Source organism: Seriola lalandi, unplaced genomic scaffold, assembly GCF_002814215.2.
Source record: "Seriola lalandi dorsalis isolate HSWRI2012SDOR001 ecotype SW California unplaced genomic scaffold, Sedor1 jcf7180002054921, whole genome shotgun sequence".
Classification (NCBI taxonomy): domain Eukaryota; kingdom Metazoa; phylum Chordata; class Actinopteri; order Carangiformes; family Carangidae; genus Seriola; species Seriola lalandi.
In genome coordinates, this window is record NW_019525473.1 from 182,792 (window position 1) to 195,104 (window position 12,313).

The window sequence follows — 12,313 nt, forward strand, 5'->3', positions numbered from 1 at the left end:
ATTGGGGACATTTAAAGTATTCACGGCGATAATGCAGCGTCTTGTCGTGGAGAAAAACTATAAGTCTGCTGTGTGCCACTTGTTCATTGTAGTATTATTGCCTCCATCGCTTCAATAAGCACAGCAGTCTGGTTTCTTTGTGTCCCAGAAACTACATGTCCCATAAACCATTGCGAAACATGAACGCGCCGCACAGGGATAAAATGCCAGTACAACTTTTTCAAACATGTACATTTTAATGCTATTCTTCTACGCTACCATTTCGTGCACGTTTACATACACATTACAACGCTAACGTAAATGACAGATAGATGTTAATGTTAACGCGTGACGTGACAAACTTAGTCACTTCTCAAGACACTGCAGCTAGCTTACTTTCTTGCTAGGGACTGCTAGCCCAACGGGGCAGAACAGAAAAGGTGGTAAATTGCTTTAATGCTGAAATGCAGGCAACTACGATGGATCCAGCAGAAGAACCTCCCTCTATGTTATGGGGACTGGATCCAATCTTTTCTGCCTTTGCCAGGCTGTATGTCAGAGACATCCTGCAGATGACAGAGTCCACACAGGTGCCAGGTAATAACACTTACCTAGCTATAGACTCTCAATTTGTTAGAGTCACTTGCTTTTTGCTTAGTCTTTATTATGGAGCGTTCACATTACAGGTCCTAATATTTTTGCCCAAGAGCTAACTAACTTACCAATGTAGCTGCAAACTGTAATTAATTACTGTAATATTCAATGTTACCTAGTTAGCTAATGACTTTGAAAGCTCATGAAGAACTTTATCAGATATTTCTCTTTGTTTTCTATCTGGCATGTCTATAACTTATATATCCTGTTGTTTTTGTTCCATTTGATTTACCATTTTTAATCAATATTATCACTGTTACTGTGAAGTTTAACTTGGCCCTTAAAGATGTTTATACGTTACATATTTAATAACTAAGCCAGTTTTTGGATGAAATTACTGATAGCCGATCTTGACAATTATATAAATTGATGTTTTTTAGATTATTGTTTTTGTTCTGTGTATGTCTCACAGGTATTTACTTTTACAACTCACATCCAGTCTACAAAGTTGATGTACTTGGGACAGTAGTTTACAAGAGAGAAAGAGAAGACTTCTTCTGTTATGGAGGTAATCTTACTGAGTTCCTGTGTGGAACAGAATGATTGTGTATTTCAGCAACCACTTGCAAGTGCAGTTCGTGTGTATGTGTGAGTATGTCAGTTATGTATTGATGTAAGTATTTTGGCAATATTCTGACGCACTATGGCAGTGTCAGCTGAACAGTGACAGCTCATGGATAAAGCGCAGTCTCCATTTGTGACAATGCCCCAGTTTTTGTTCACCTTTCACAAACTGACACACACTGTCCTGTTGTGTAAAGTACTATAAATAAAAATGGCTTTGATTTACATATCCTATGAGCAAAACAACAGTCTTTGTCTGATTCTGAGTATCTCTTCATCTCTTCACAGTGGATGATGGTACTGGTGTTATAAACTGCCTGTGCTGGAAAAAATACCAGTTAAAAGAGGAGGAGGATCCTGGTAAATGTGAGTTTGCATGTGTTTAATTTCAGTGTTAGCATTGTTGTATGTTAAGATCTGTATTGCACCCCAGAAGAAGCAGACGTATACTGAATCACCAGATCACTACAAGTTGACTTCCAAAAGAAAAATGATTTGCGCACTGATACCAGATAATATGAGTTCAGAGCAGTATGTAGCAGATGATCATGGGCCATATTATTACATATTAAATAGTTTGTATTAGCTGTATGGCATCCTATTAGCTGAGTTTTTTATGTGATTAACACACATCATGTTAGTACAACTAAATGTAGTTTTTCTACTGTTAAGTTAGTCTCTTTGTGAACAACCACAGTTATGTTTTATTCAGTGTTCCTCTCTAAATCACACTGTCCATTGGCTAGCCAGCTAGCAATGTTCTGCCTCCCTGCCTTTTGAAGGCGCATTGCTATGTTTCTTGACACATTATGGCCTTCAACCATTGTAGTTTTGATCTACAGAAATTGTAATCCTTTTTGCTTTTATGTGATTGGTTTGGCCTTATTTAAAATGAATTGGTGGTTAAGTGGGCATATTGTTTATGTTTGCCCACTAGAACAATAAGGTGTAATCAGTAATAATAGTTTTTCTTGGTATGAAACATTGAGGTAGACTTGACTCTTCCATCCCCACACACGCTTGTATTTAGCTAAAGCTGCACTACTTGGCTACTTGACAACTTTTGGCCACTCAAAGGTAGTGTATGAAGCTGAAAACACAATATCTGACATTTTGGCACCTTGTTAAATTGTTATGGGGACCTTATCAGCAAACAGTTGCTTATTACCAGACAGCATTCACAGAGCAACATCGGCATTCATTTGATTGTATTTCTGGCTACCAGACAAATTAAAGTTCAGTATTCACTCTCCTTATAGTTTTGATTTGGTCTCAACCAACTCCTGAGAAAAATATTAGGGTATTTTTGCTTTGTATGTTGTATGTGCTAACGGTTCCTTTGTCTATCTGCCGTTTGGTACTGGACATATAGTGGACAGAGGGTTTATCTTAGCTTTTGCACTGAAAATAAGTTGATGGGAGCAGATTTTGCTACAAAATCAAAACAACAAACTAAAAGTGGCTAAACAGCTCTTTTACGTCACACATTGAGTAGTGCAGCTTCAAAATCTTGCATCTTTATGGATTTTTTGTCTTTTTAATAATTGAACTGTTACTGAAAAGAGATTTAGAAATATATTTAAAGGTGTTTCTCAAAGTCATTATTGTACAGTATATTTATTAATTACAACAAACCAAACTGTAATAACCTATATTGATTTGTCATCTCCAGCAGGGGGAAAGCACAGTGATGCAGCTAAAGGAGGCTTCGACCCAGTCGCTGAGCTGAAGAAGCTGAGAGAGGGCCAAAAGAACCGCTCCTGCTTAGAGATTGGAGAGCTGCTCCGAATAAGAGGACTGGTCAAAACGTCGAGGCAACAGAGAGAAATCATGGCCACCACCTACTGTGAGTGAAGAGGACTGTCCTCAGTCTCCCTGTTTTATCTGCAGACCATCCACGTTTACAGAATTACCAACCAGCTATATTTTTTAAATATTAGATCAACCCAACAAATATCCAAGAATACCAATGTTTAACTAATGGTTGTTAACCAGAGAACTTACAAATGCTCAAACAGGAACACACAGTTCACACAACCAACACACAGCCAACACATACTTGAAGTGCCTAGCAAGGAGATTCTTTATTGTGGCACTGCAGTCTTGTTTTTTGATGGCCTACATGTCTCTTTCTCATATATATACACACACACACACACACACACACACACACAACCACATGTAGCACATTTTTTATTTACAAGTACATACCATCTCTATCCTCTGCCCATATATCATGTGCGTATCTGTGTCCGTGTGTGTGTGTGTGTTCCCAGATAAGGTGAACGACCCAATGATGGCGCTCCAGATAGCGTGGATGATGGAGGTTCCTCAGCTCTACAGACAGTGCTATGACAAACCGCTTCAGCTGCAACTTAATGCAGATGGGTACAAACATCCATCCTTTAATGTAGATCACAGCACTGTGAGAGCCCTAATCGAGACAAACGAAGATTGAGTTCAGTGATTAACCCAAAATGTCTTCCTGAAAACAGCATTTAGTAGTTGTGGCACTAAAACTCTTTACTGAAACCAAAGAATAATGGATTCTCTGCAGTTTCCCCTCTGATTGTTACTCTTCTCTACAAACTCAGACTATGTGCAGCAACAGGTCTGATTTTGTAAATAATGTTGGTACCAGAAAATGTATCATTAAAATCCTTGAATTGCCAAGTGCAATAAAATAAGATTTTATTTATACTCCATAGTCACAGAAGTCTCAATATACTTTCACGATAACATTCAAAAACTAAAACTGTATGTAAAAAAAAAAAAAAAAAAAAGTAAAGCTATTATTATAACTATTATTATTACTAGTCATTTTTTTAAATTTATTTATTTATTTTTTTTACTTCTTTGGGGCAGAACTCCAAAACAAACTGAACATCACACATCACACTTGGACATACAATATCATGGCCTCATAATGTTGATATGTATAATGTACCAGCAAACAGCAGACACAAAGCAACAGTAGAATAAATGTAACGAATAGGTCCAATATTCACTTTCCTTTTGGTCTCCACCAGCTCCTTATGGAAGTACTCACCTCTTTTGCTACAGTACTAAATGCTCCAAAATATTCATGATATAAATTGTTCTAAGGCCAATTTCTTTGTTTGTTTTTCAGTGACACTACCATCAGTTCCCTCAGCAAGGCAACCAATATCATCAAGGATTTCTTTAAACAGAAGTCAGTGAGCAGGTTCAGACCCTATGACGTTCAGGACTTGCTGCAGCCTCTCATCTCTAGCCAGCCTCAAACTACATCTGCTGACCAGGTATGGCAGAATAATATAATGGAAACCATTTTTGTTTGAAGATGTGTGGTAGAGGGATGAAGCGAAAATTAAACGTCCAAATGTATTTGAAGAGTCTATCTTAGTTGAAGAATGACAGAAGGAATAAATAAATAAAGTCATGATTTGATTTCTTGCAACAAAGATACGTTTATTCTTTAATTCTGTTGCAGGTATTGGGCATACTGAAAAATTATTGTACTTTTAAAGCAGTTGGCATGGCAACTTGCATTTTATGGTAACCGAAATATTTCTATGTATCTATAACTACAGCAGTAAGCAACAGATTTACACAGTAAGTCTAGAATTAAAGGTGGCTTTTCTTTCCAGAGTTGCACTTCAGTGCTTTTGTATTTTGCTCCTCTGCTGGTGTTTAGGAGCCAGTGGCAAGTGTGTCTGCCTGCCAGCAGCTACGCCAGCTTCTGAAGGAAACGCTGGAACTGTTACAGAACGAGGGTATCATATACCGCAAGGTCAAGTCTCAGGATGAAGTCTATAATGTAAGAAACAGAGATACCTTGAATGAATTCTTCCCACTTCATTAGATTATTATTGTGTAGATTTACCATGGACTTTAATGTGTCTGATGCTGTTGCTCCTCATTAGGTAACTGCACAGGATACAGATCTACTTATAGCGGTACAAGACATTATCAGGGAAGACTCAAAGAGAGAGAAGTGTAAGTATACTTGATGTTTGCTCTAAATGAAGTATGAACCTTTTGACTAATGTTGACCCACTGTACTTTCAGGTTTGAGTGAGTGGCAATCTTCTCTGTGGCAGTGTGTTGAGTGTAGCAGTAATTACTGTTCAGCTGAAACAATTTAAAATGAAAGGCTTTTACCTGCCTGTCAAATCACAAATTACCACAATAATTACACCTACTGTATGTTTCACCTTTACAATGAGAGGCTTAATTTTCACTATAGGGCTAATGCCCTTTTGTCATTCTGCAAATGAAATACACACCACACTGTAACGTGTAAATAATAAACCGATTAAAAATCCTAAGTAACATCAGGAAAAAGTAAATTCTATAAATAAGTCGCCATTTAATCTTGCTTTGCATGACCACATACTGTACCTGTGTGTAGACAGCTGTTTCCTCCTGTGCCTGTAGATGCAGAGAAGGGTTGCCACGTCCTGCACATCCTGTCTGCAGTCAAGCAGCGGTACAGCCTTAATGTGAGCAAGGCAGCGCTGGAGCTGGTCCTCAAATCTCTGGAGTGCAACAGTGACATTGTCAGCACCACTGACAACCATTACACGGTGTTTTAACTCAAGTACAGTGAGGTTGGGAACCCTCGATTACTGTACTTAATATTAGTACATGGCTTATTGCTCCAAAATGTGAGTGACCATTATGATTAAATAAATCATGCGATTTGTATTCTTGTGTTTATCGTGAGCCTTTTCCTGGCTCCACATTTGGTGTATTTTATATCACTGCTATTATATTTTGTAAGTGTGCTAAGGTTAAATACTAAGTTATTTAACAGACATGTCTTAGAACATGGACATCAGGGAAGTGTTCGGGACCACTGTTGAAAATATTTATGATACTTTAATAACTTTTTCTAACCACTTATTAAATTGGCAAATTGATATTTTCTCAGTCAGCGGCTTTGCTTTTCTTGACCATTGACACCTTGAATGGCAATACAACACAATAGACAGTCTGCTGCATGTTTAACATAAATATAACACCTAATTTATACCATATATGACACATCATGTAACGGCAGATATACAGTAATATAGCAACTTTGTAACAAACTGTGTGTATACATACATACAGAACATTACAATTATACACAATATAGGCTACTGTATACACATGCATGCACGCGCACACACATACATACACACACAACACTGATTTAATCTCACCCTGTCAAAGTAGTGTATTTTGTTGGATTGTACAGTGTTTCAACGCTGGAATATTATGTGGCCCTAGATTTACTGTGTGGTACTTTAGTTAAAAACTTTGATTTGCGAATATGTAACATATAAGCACAAAGCTGAAATAATGAATAATAATAATAAAGGTTTTACAGGGTTTGATAAAGGGAGTCTTTTCACTACAGGGCTTTAATGTCAGGTAAGATAGGATGACCACCTTTAGGGCGTTATATCAGTTAATATTGCCAAGGCTGGATTAACCCTCCAGTGAGCCCTTAGGGGGCAGAAAGTGAGCCAAAGGCCTATATTAAACCCCAGTTGTAAGTTAATTAAATGCAAATTTATTTAAGAATATGCACCATGTAAGCATACTCTAGCTACTGACATATTAAGAGTTTTGGATTTTTACACAAGGGTCCTCTATAAGACAGAACCTCAATATTAAAGTGCACTCCTTTAATACAGCAGGGGGCTTCCAAAAGACACATTTAAAAAATAATTTAAAAAAAAGTCAAAATGAATAGAAACACAACCTGACTTCCCTAGTCACACTCCAAAAATACTGGATTTTACATTTCCCATAATGCAAGTTGACCCTGATCTGGTAATTACTGAAGCCTTTCAATTCACATGCCTTGGTCGTCTCCAAGCCCAAGTCAAGATAACCTTGATGACATCATCAGGGAACACTTCACATAATAAGCAAACTAAACTTTTTGTGTAACGTCAAAGGATTTCACTTTCACAACATGATTTACCTGAAAGCCCTTTCCAATATATTTTATCTTTATCAATTCATGAAATAGTCTCACACAGTGAACCTGGAGCTCTAGGGGGCCCTGGGGCAGTTGCCCACCTTGCCCAGCTGGCAATCCAGCCTTGCACATTAACATACGCATATTCAATTACATTACCACAAAGCAGTTAACACAAAGTAAGCCTGGAGCTTTTAGGGCCCCCGGTATCCTGGGGTCCTGGGAAAACTCAGTTGGAATCCCAGTCTTGGTTTCGTGGTTACAGTAAAGCTATTAAAATTAAAGTAGCTTTTCAATTGTGAATTAAAAGATGATACTGAGCTGGGTTTTAAAGGAAGTTTTTCCTTGTCTGATTCAAGTGCTTTAAGGGCCGTGGGTGTAATGTACAGATTGTTAAACACCTTGAGGCAATTTTGTGGTATTGGGCTATATAAATAAACATTGCCTTGACTTGAACTGGTCATAGTGATGCTCTAAACATAGGTTTTACTTTATTCCTATGCTGTTTAATTTTGAGAAGTAAAAAAGACTATCTTCTGAATGGGCTTCTTTAGCATCTTGCTTATGTAGCAGTATGCACATGGGGGCAGTGTTTGGTCGTTAATTGGCTCTTTCATGTAGAGCAGGCCGCTGCTGATTGGTCGCCTGTGAAACATCTGTATCCATAGTTCCAGTTGCTCGTGTCTCCGGCCAGAAAGCAGCTCATGACTCAGAGCTGGAGAGTGTTAACTGACTGATTACAGCTTCATTGTCACGCTGCCTTCCGTTGTACATAACTTGATTAAAAACATTTTGATTTATAACCTACATTTTGTGTCGAGGTACACCACTATCTTACCGTGCCAGAGATTTGTAACATATTATTTCATATTCTGTGAAGCGGCAAGGAAAAGTTATGGGGCGCCGGAGAAAGACGAATGAATGAGTGAATACATTAACCGAATGAAGATTGGCTACAAACTGCTATATAAGTCTGTCACACAACAAGACGATTCTTGTCGAGGAAGGCAAAGCCAAGTGTTTTTTTTTTCTTCAGTGCTTTATTCCAAGTAGCTGTGAGGACGTGCGTGAAGCCCATCCCACTCCGTTCCCTAAATTCACTGCGCCTGCTGTAGCCCAGGAGCTGTTTGGCGCTGGATTTGCCGGCTCCGCTGCGTTCAGGCAAACGCTGTAACCTCCAGGTATGCTAATGCCCCCTTTGTAAGGCATCGCGGCAGACACAAAGGAACTCGTTTCACTTTTTTTTTTCTTCCATTTTTAAGGTGACCGCCGTCATCAGCGCTCCGTCCGCCGCTGGCCACCCTGTGCGGCTGAAGGCAACGTAAAACCCGCTCTGTGTCTGGATATTCGGCTGCTTTTATTTCACCGAGAGCGACCAGCGCGGGTTTAAGTGGACTATCGATAAGTTCCTAATCAGATTGATGGCCGTTGCGTCAACGGGGGGGAAGTCGGAGCTGCCAAATTGGCCGCGAGCAAGCTGATCTCTTAATGGACCGCTGAATTGTTAAATGACACAGCGATGAATGTTGTTGTTTCCCTCCCGTGATACAAGATAGCTTATCTGGAGCCGCAACAGCTGCCTTCCTGACGCTTTTATGCATAGCCTTTGCAGGGTCAAGATGCAGTTTCGGACTGTGCTGGACGTGAAAGTCGTGGACGTGGAGAAGAGGCGCAATCCGTCTAAACACTACGTGAGTTGCTTGCCTGCCTCATCTTCTATGTCACCTTATTCCCACCTTGTCCCATGTCAGCGGTGTGTCTCGGCCTGTTCACAGTCACAGCGTGACACCTAAACGCTGCATTAAGTCCACTAAACGTAGCTTAGCTGATATGAAGGCCACTACTGAGCTTAGCTCTGTGTTATGGCCAGATTTACGTTCAGCCATATACCTGGTTATAAATAAATAATAAGCAATTCCAAACTATTAACAGCTCGCAGACAGTTCATCATCATAGGTGAGCTTTCATAACTGTAGGTTGTCAAATAACCAGCCTGGGCACCATCAGCACTGTAATCTAATAATGCAGGTTATTGTTTTTTATTATGGCTTTATTGTGATTATTATGATTTCCCGACATGCTATGGTTTTTCAGACACTGATAAACCAGCCTTGTCTGAAGTCAGTGCTTTGTTGCTTCCATGTGCTGTTGTAGTAAAGTGATCAAATAATTGAGAACTTAATTAAATTCTCACATAAAGATTGAGTTCATGCAATTCAAGCTAACCTGCTTCCTAAGGTCAAGATCACCCTGTCTGTGAAAGGGATTGCATCCTGAAACGTGACAGAAAGTAAAAAATACCTAAATAATTTGGTGACCAGGTAATAATCTCATCACAAAGACCATGTAGTTGCTCTTTTGGACCTTTTGATCATATCCCACAATCTTCATCAGAGGGTGGCTTTCTCCTGGTTGTTATAGACTTGTAGATGTTCACAATATTGTTTCGGAGCAGTTTGTAGCTGCCATAAAAGTCGAGATTCAAAGTTCATTCCTGACTTTGGAAACAGTTTACAAAATAATCTTGGCACAGGGTCCATTTTGTAGCTGTTCCCGAGCTTTGAAAAAGTGTCAAACTTTATCTGATCTCTGATCCACTTTATCTCTTTCTTTAATATATCACCGCCTCCTAATATCCACATTTCGGATTAAAGAAACCTCACAACAGGCTCTAGTGATGATTATTACCTTCCTGATCCTTGCCCATCTGTGGCCTTATTCATCAATACCACACTTGCTATTAATGAGAGTCTGTGTTGGGGCTCTGCACTTCATGGCCCCAGTTCAGGTCCTATTTTGAGCTCATAAACAAGTCGTAATAAATGACCGCCATGAAACGAACACGATCTTGCTCCTATGCAATTACAGTCCGGCAAACCCTTGGGCCTAATGATATGTAGACACAATTAGCACACTTCTTCTCCTTTGAAAGGAGGAATTCACAGGGCTCTCACTGTATGTGCCCCTTTACTATACTTACTTTACAAGACACTGAAAATATGTCATTCATAACAGAAATCTAATAGATTTTCTTGTCCTGAACAAAACTTAGAATTTCATGTACATCACGTCATCCAAAACACTGTACTCCGACATAGCACTGTACTGTATGAGTGCATATGTTTTTAACACGGGGTGGCCCCAGAGAAACTGATCCCTAAACTCTGACTCTGTTGAAGCATCACTGAGCTATGGGTCCCTATTGACAAACCCAGCCCCCCCTCCTGCCACTCTGTGTGCATTGTGCCTTCAAGTGCTCATCAAGTACAGTGCACACAGCAGACTCCATATGGCAGCTTAATTATAGTTTGCCTGGAGCTCTTGAAACCAACCAGTATCCCCGTCCTGGAGTACTATACCTGCCCGCAGGTTTGCTGTGTGCCAATTCATTTGTGTTTATGTACTTAAACACAAACTCATTTACGCCCCATGTAAGAATGATATCAACATGATAATAATATTCTTAAAACAAGATGTTGACTTGGCTTCAAGATTAGGTAGTGGTGCAAGACATGCCCGAGGGCACTGCAGTTAATATTGTGCTTTAGTGCAGCATATTCCCAAACAAATGAGTGTATTCAAATTACAACTAGACATACAGCTTGGTGTGAGAGCCCCCTGATGGCTTTGCCTTGTGGAAATTGATGATCCAGTCTTATAGATGACCTTGTGTAGTAAGTATCAAGAAGAAAACCTGTTCAGGTGCTAGCTTTTGTTTCAGTAGTGCTTGTTGTGGGCCCTGTTCACACCTGGAATTAACATGCATCCTCAGTGAGCTGATCACAAGTGAACAACTCTAACTACGTCAGTTCACATGTGGCATTTGGATGCATCTCCTGATCAGATCTCACTTCCCGGCTCTATGTGCAAATAAACATGTTCGCTTTCTTTTTTTTTAGCTAGAAAACACATTTTAAAAAGCTTAAGAGCAACAACAATCTTTGATGACATATTTTCTCCTACAAGGGTAAAATGCAGTTATTGTACTCCGCATGGACAAAAGCTTCTGCCAAGTGACTAATAATGCGATACATGTTTGTTTACTCAGGATAATTCACAGAACATTTTTTCCTTGGAACTACTTTCTTTCAAAGAAATAGCCCCTATTATAGCACATGTGGTGTGTGGTGAGAAAAAATTCAAAGACAAATACTGTGACTCGAAATATGGACAAATTAGATTAAAAGTCCATGGCTAGAAAGCATTTGAGGTAAGAAAGAAAATATATATATTTTTTAATAATTTGGATGCTCTGACACTGTGGATAATAACCTCCAAGCTCACTGTATGTGTCAGTGGCTCATTCCAGATAACCCCCAATGTCCCGTCTTTGCATAATAATTAATGCAACAGTTCAGTATTTTGGAAAACATGTTTATTTGCTTTCTTACAGCGCGTTAGATGAGGAGATTGAGACCACTTTCATGTCTATTTGTTAAGTGTAAAGATGAAAAAAAAAACTAATCACTGCTTGCCTGTAGTTTCCTATTTGACACACAGACATGACGCTGGTATCAACTTTCTCATCTCACTCCTATGTTGTTCTTGTCGTGCTGTTTTCGTCAATGTGGTGGACCACGATATGGAAATAAGCCTTTAGGTGTTTTTATCCTTGATGATAGTGACTGCTTTAATCTGTATATTTAAATAATCAAACAAGTAAATTGATTAATTCAGTCAAATGTGGTCTTGATTTAAAAAAAAAAAGAAAAAAAAGAAGTGAATAAACATGCTTCCCAAACGTCAACATATCCCTTTAAGATTTGCACATTGAGATAAATATTTGTGCTTAGCAGGCTATAATGTGATAAAACAAGCTATTAGGCAGGATTCTGTAGAGACTGTTAATTAATGGTCGTCTGTTGCTGATATGTATACTGATATAGGTTATTATGCAACATAGGCTTATTGCTGCCACAGAGTAGTGTAGTAACAGGAGCTTTTCCAAATCAGTCCAGCTCTATACGGTAGACTTGTTGAGCAGTAGCCAGGCTGCTATATGTACAGTTAAAGTCTACAGAAGTGAGCTGAGCAGAGCTGCGCTATGTTTTGGACTCTTCTGTCTCAGTGGGCCAGGCTGTGGCCTAGTTTCCCTAGCTACCCCGTCTCATGAGACAAGGCGAGCCACTGTGAGAAGGAAAAAGAGGGAAAGAGGGAGGG

The 12,313-nt window shown here is 39.2% G+C and overlaps 2 protein-coding genes across 3 annotated transcripts in view; both read left to right on the forward strand.

The window, feature by feature from the left end:
• Positions 1-3: 3 nt before the first annotated feature.
• Positions 4-6,101, forward strand: stn1 (STN1 subunit of CST complex). Of its 2 annotated transcripts, none has more exons than XM_087169911.1 (9): positions 4-576; positions 1,046-1,141; positions 1,486-1,563; positions 2,873-3,043; positions 3,474-3,585; positions 4,328-4,478; positions 4,874-4,996; positions 5,103-5,175; positions 5,617-6,101. In XM_087169911.1, exons 1-9 carry the CDS (start codon positions 444-446, stop codon positions 5,772-5,774), a joined length of 1,095 nt encoding a protein of 364 aa, XP_087026037.1. In that variant the 5' UTR covers positions 4-443; the 3' UTR covers positions 5,775-6,101. The 2 variants fall into 2 exon arrangements, with proteins under 2 accessions (XP_087026037.1, XP_023287140.1); XM_023431372.2 differs by having other exon boundaries at positions 7-576; positions 2,870-3,043.
• Positions 6,102-6,245: 144 nt separating this feature from the next.
• The window catches only part of sh3pxd2aa (SH3 and PX domains 2Aa), a 115,927-nt gene continuing 109,859 nt past the window's right edge, over positions 6,246-12,313 (forward strand). Inside the window, exon 1 of the mRNA XM_023431386.2 lies at positions 6,246-8,844. Coding sequence (XP_023287154.1) covers positions 8,749-8,844 — 96 coding nt within the window. The 5' untranslated portion in view covers positions 6,246-8,748. The remainder of the gene's footprint in view (positions 8,845-12,313) is intronic.